This window comes from Gymnoscopelus braueri, assembly GCF_963280865.1.
Source record: "Gymnoscopelus braueri genome assembly, chromosome: 12".
In the NCBI taxonomy this organism is placed as follows: domain Eukaryota; kingdom Metazoa; phylum Chordata; class Actinopteri; order Myctophiformes; family Myctophidae; genus Gymnoscopelus; species Gymnoscopelus braueri.
Window position 1 is genome coordinate 41731937 of NC_137614.1, and position 6208 is coordinate 41738144.

Here is a 6208-nt window from a genome sequence, read left to right on the forward strand (position 1 = left end):
TATACTGCACACAACTACAGACATGAGAGCAACAAAGGAGAGCATCTAAGTACCTACCCTAAGCAACAAAGGTGGCGCAGTCGGTAGCGCTGTCGCCTCACAGCTAGAAGGTCCTGGGTTCGATTTCGCCGGGGATGCTTTGGGCGCTGGGGGAGTGTCCTCTCCTCCGCGTCATCAGTGCCCATACCCTAGGTGGGGTTGGCGAAAGGGCCTTTCTGTGTGGAGTTTGCATGTTTTCCCCGTGTCCCTTAGGGTAGGTACCCTCACAAAAAACATGCAGTAATCCTGGTCTCTATACTGCCTCCCCCTGGTAAGCCGGGGCGCCTGATGGAGGGGAAGGAACTGGTTGGAATAACGTGTTCCTTCCACACGCTACGTCCTACCGGGGAAACTCCCCCCTGTCAGGGGATAAGATGCGGCCTGCTCACTCCTCATGCATTGAAGGAAGCATGAGCTCAGTTCGGGGCTCTCCCCAGGCTGGCAGAGGGAGAGTAGCGCCCAGGATTACAAACTTAGGCATTGGCACTGGGTGAAAAATGGGTTACAAAATCATGGGATAAAGATTTGAAAAAAAGGAGAGCATCTATCCACACGTTATCACTCATCACATCACCTTTGACGTTAGTTACAGTACTTAGGAACGACTGTCACTGCTGGTTGACTTTGTTTCCCAAACGTCTCCAACATCTTGTGGTTGCTCCTCACTGGCAGAAAGCCAGATCGAACCGTGAACCATCCACAAAGGCCACTGGCAGTACTGACTGCTAAATAGCTAAATACCCAGACAATCAGACTTGTGAATGATCAGACCAGGAGAAAAACTAAGAAATGGGTCTGTGCGTGTGTGTGTCTGTCTGTGTGTTTGTGTGTAGAGGCATAATGAATCATACATGTATGGATCTATTTGTGTTCCCGTGACTCAGCACTGTGAGTCACCAGGGGTAGAGGAGAGGAGAGGAGACCATTAACCACTGTCTTATACTTTTATATACTTAAGTGGCGTACATACTAGACGGAGATGGGGATTGACGTACGCCGGGGGTGAGGAACTGCACGTTCTTTACGTCAGTGCATTCAGTGCATTCATAGTTTGAGACGCTTCTTATGCGTAATTAGGGCCAAGAGGCTATTCATCCTCCAGAGGGAAGCAGTGAACGTACGTCAGGTACGTCAGGTTGAGCTCAGAGCTCAACCTGACGGATGACATAATCGACGGACAAACCCCCCATCCCCCCTTCCCTTTTTGGTCTCCCCCTCCGTTCCTTATGCTTACTTAAGGGTCTTACGTCGAGTATGAATAGGCCTATAGCTGACTGGAGTCCTCCATGGCTCTATTATACTACACCTCATCCTTGCTCTACTACACTAAATATCTTCGCCCGAAAATTGCGAATCTACAAGACACATAGCTTGTTGATCAGCTATTTTCGCTCCAGAATAGGGACGCTATAGGTTCAAGTGGTTAATGTCGTGTGAAAATATAGTATGAATTATGTTCATACTCCAAATCATTGGCTGTGTATAACTGTAACGCCCAGGATCTGAACCCGTGTGGGAAGGGACACTAAAGCCAAACATAATTACCACCACCCTAAGAGTAAATCCCCCTTGACTGAGGGAGATACTAGGCTTTTGGTCTTCAGGCAAAGGCTCCTCTGAGCCACTCTGCAACGTTGACAAAGCAACAGATAAAAGATGAATCCTTGTTGACACACGTTTCTCTGTCTTTCCTCTTAGTCTTTATCTGCAGTGCGTGGTTTTGATGCCTCTCAGGGAGGAGCCAGACGTCTGCGGAGAGAGCTCCGTGATTTGCTACCGTACGAGGCAGATATGATGTCATATCCCACCAGACGTGACGTCCTCTACAACCAACCGGAGGAGTGGAAGGGGCGGGCTTTGGGCCAAGTGCTACAGCGATTGGTGGAGAGTGACCAGAGGCAGGAACAGCAAGAGGAAGAGGAGCAGGCAGCAGGTGATGAAGAACACCACATTCAATATACATTCTGATGAAAAACAAAAAAATGAAAGCAAGTAAACAAGTGAAACGTTATGTTTAAAACAAACCAATCAACAGCCTACCTGGCCTCTATGCTCCGCCTTCTGAACGAGGCCAAGAGTGCGGGATTGGTCGGCCCCGGCGCCGTAGGGTTGGTGGAAGAGGAAGAGGAAGAGGGACCTGGGGACTTCCAGGAAGCCACACCCCCTGACTACGATGAAACAAACGTGATTGGAAACCCCCAGACCGCCTGGCGGATGCAGCCCAGAATGGACAGGTGAGTGACATCAATCACTTTTAGACGTCATGAAATGGCTTTATTGCTAACTTATTAGCAATAAACTGGGGGGGGGGGGGGGTTAACTAATCAGTGTCAGTCGACGATCCCGTCCCCTCTGGGCTATGGGATCGATGGACTCTACACAGACTGCACTGAGAGAGAGGGAGAGTGGAGAAAAGCTGCGCCACTTCTATGTACTGCATTGTTTATTTCTCACTTCCAATGTTTTCAGATACATATACAGTGTAGTATGTACTGCTTAAGTTCAAAACGAGTAACTCACCGTCTGGCCGTCATCTTGAGTTGGTTAAATTACGTAGCAGTCCAAGAGCCTCTCCCTAATCAAAATCAGGTGCGAGTGGAGGAACACTAGCTATGGGAATCAATGAATTATATCAAGATTCATATTTATTCATAAGGGCCTGTCTATGTCATCACGCAGTACGTTTTCGTTTACAGGAAGTCATTAAAATGCGACTTTTATTTTGAGATAAAAATACACAAAAACTCATTATGACCGGGTATGCTCTAAAAGTGTGAAAAACATAATTTTCATTTCATTATGTCTTTAACCTGACGTCTGTATTTTGGGTATGTCATTAAAGGCAAACTTTTTCAAAACATTTAGAAATATTGTGCACCGCAACACATTTTGAGCTATTATACATCAAATACATATTCATACCATCTACAATATCGATCCAAAAGTTCTACAAAACGAAACTAAAGTACATACCTGTATATCATATATATATATTTCTTTTTACTATTTTCCACTAAAAAACAAACACATCTCAGGAACCACAATGCCTACTAGTGCTTCTAGAACCAGTGCTGCTGCACCAGCTCTTTAAGGAGTACTTAAAGGTGACATATGAGCCAATAGACTTTAGGTAAGCAGGTAGACCATTCCACAGTAACACAACAGAATATTTGAATGCATTTTTTCCTATACATGTTTTGAACCTGCCAGGCACCAAGTCAGTGGGGCTCCCACCGACTTCCTGGTTAGTGGTAGTAAGTTAAATGGTTAAAGAGAGTTAGTTGGTCAGTTAGTTGGTATTCGCCATTCTGAGACCAGGTCTGACCTATATGACCCCCCGTCCCAGAATGGATCCAGAGGTGGCCCAGGCTCTACTGGATCGGATCGGACAGGACCGGCTGCAAGCAAGACCTGGAGCACAAAGAACTGAAACGGGATTTGACAGAGCAACAGACCAGGAGACACTGAGGTCAGCGTCAATACTGTGATAAGAAATTACACTGGAACAGTAATAGACTACACTGTAATTGTGATCGACTACACTAATATTAATGGATTGGAATAGATTATAATGTAGTAGATTATAAATCACAGTAATAGTCAAATGGTTTCATGTATTAGTTAAACATTGAGTTAGCTAGTTTGTTCATTGGTTGGTTAGTTAATCATTTAATTTGTCAATAGGTTGGTCATTTGAGGTTAGTGCCACAACACTTTAAAGTAATACCTTAGTATTAACTCATTTAATTCCTTTCTGTCTGTCTCTCTGTATGTCTGTGCGTCTGTCTGTATATCTATCAGATACCTTGTTGCTAAGATACTGTCCAGCATTGGCCCCGGCAACCGCCAGGTGAGTTGGTCTGCTGCTCAGCCAATGAGGACGGACCTGTCCGACAGGGAACCCGCCCACAGGAGGACTCGGCGTTCCCTTGACGACGTGGCCCCGCCGTTGCCTAGCAGCGACCCGCCTCTCCTCAGGGTGAAGAGGTTGGAGGAGGAGGTGGAGGAGAGGAGAGGAGAGGAGAGATATGGCGATGCTGTCCCCGCCGCTCTGCAGAGGATGAAACGAATCGATACCATGGCAACGGGCCCGGATGATGAACTGCATCATGGGGGTCGTAGGCGCAGGAGGAGAGCTGCAGTGAACTATGATCCGAGACTCCTGGCTCAACAGATTCTACAGTACATACAATAGAGAGAGGGAGAGAGAGAGAGAGAGAGAGAGATAGATGGATGGAGAGAAGGAAAGAGATGAGAGAGACGATATTCCAGGAAGAGTGCGAGATGTAGATGTTTTTGTTTCAAAGAGATTCATCATATGACGTGAACAGCTCTCTATACCTGTCAGTCAGTCAGTCAGTCAGTCTGTCTGTCTGTGTGTCTGTTTCTCCTTGATAACATCACTGCTGTACGTGTCTGTGTCAGTGTGATTGTGAAAGAAAACTTCTACCATATTCTGCCACTATGTAAGGCTAACGCAAAGCTTTAAGCATGCAGCACTCTACTCTCCCCCATCCTCTCCTCCCTTCCCTTCCCCTCTCCTCATCTCCTCTCCTCTCCCCTCATCACCCCTCCTCTCTCCTTTCACCTCATTTCACCTCATCTTATCTCATCACGTCTCCTGTCTTCTACTCTCCCCTCTTCTCGACTCCTCTCCTCTCCCATTTCGTCTTCTCCATACCATTAGCTTAGCTAGCAGCAAAACAGCCATAAAAATGTCAAAAGGCAACAAACAAACAAAATAAAATATGTCCAACTTATAACTTAAACACAATAACATGTCTCCTTTTGTTGTTCAGAGTGTCATCTCTCTCTCTCCATCACTATGTCATCTTCCAGTGATTCGACAAAATAATTTCTGCATTGTTGTCAAGGCAACAGGATTGCTTTATCTTTGATGTCTTACTATCATTGTGGAGATGTTTGGTACTCTCTCATGGATAGTAATACAAGTAGGCTACTCAAGCACGCACACACACACACACACACACACACACACACACACACACACACACACACACACACACACACACACACACACACACACACACACACACACACACACACACACACACACACACACACACACACACACATACGCATGATGCAGCATCATGCATGCATGCGCGCAGACACATCAGAGTGCACTGGAGGAGGTGTACTCTTTCTACTGTACTCTGCTGTTTTCTATGAAAATGGTGAAGGACTCTGAGGACACAATACTGTACAGCTATACAATAAGCTAACCAGGCCTTTCAGCAGAATTGATTCATCCTGAGGATAGCATTAAAACACTTATGTACAAAGTGGTCCTTAGTGTAAAACAGACAAACATCACAAACACATGGAAATAAGTAGATAAAATGAATATACAAACAAACAAAACGCTAGTATCACTTAACCCATTGAGACCTGAAGCCGATTCTACATGTCTCCTAAATCCCAACAATTTTCTGAAAAACGTATGTTTCTATATCAGTGGTGCTCAATCTTTTTCATGTCAAGGACCCCCAAAATGATATGTATTTGGCCGCGGACCCCCACCAAAATATATTGTTCCAGGGACCCCCAGAAGCAACGATTTGAGTTAAAAATGTTCGCTTTAAAAATATTTATATTCAAATATTTTCACACATTTTCACGATTTTTCAAAAATAGCAGATCTACAAGTTCATAGCGCGGCACTCGGTGCCGCGCTATGAGCTTGTATATCTGCTATTTTTGAATAGCCTAAAGTGTAAAATAATGCTTTTTTAGCTCAAATCAAAAAATGACACAGTTCCAGGTCTTAATGGGTTAAAGTAACACAAATTCACCTAAAACCTAATTAAACAGAACTAAAGCAAAAAAGAAGCACCGATTTATAACCTACATGTTTACCCACATGTGTTGCACCAATCACTTCAAGTTCTGCCTTCAAGTTCATTACTTCTGCCCACAAAGCCTGTCCTTCGATTGGCTTTGTTTGGTGCTTAACGGCAGATTGTTCCATAATGAAATCCCTGTTTAAAAAGGGAATTTCAAGCCATTTTACTCTGCACAACAGGAACTAACCCTGACATAATGCTTGCGCTTGTATTAAACCTACAACCAGAGGTTTGGTTCGAAAAGGTGGGTAAAGCTGTAAAAGAGGAGGAAAAGTCCTTGTGCTTTTATCTCATCGTGCCTA

The 6208-nt window shown here is 44.8% G+C and overlaps 1 protein-coding gene across 1 annotated transcript in view; it reads left to right on the forward strand.

The window, feature by feature from the left end:
• pcsk1nl (proprotein convertase subtilisin/kexin type 1 inhibitor, like) overlaps positions 1 to 4770 on the forward strand; it is an 8405-nt gene extending 3635 nt beyond the window's left edge. Inside the window, exons 2-5 of the mRNA XM_080443683.1 lie at positions 1738 to 1972; positions 2075 to 2273; positions 3386 to 3508; positions 3841 to 4770. Of these exons, the coding sequence (XP_080299809.1) occupies positions 1738 to 1972; positions 2075 to 2273; positions 3386 to 3508; positions 3841 to 4234 (951 nt within the window). The 3' untranslated portion in view covers positions 4235 to 4770. The remainder of the gene's footprint in view (positions 1 to 1737; positions 1973 to 2074; positions 2274 to 3385; positions 3509 to 3840) is intronic.
• The last annotated feature ends 1438 nt before the right edge of the window (positions 4771 to 6208 follow it).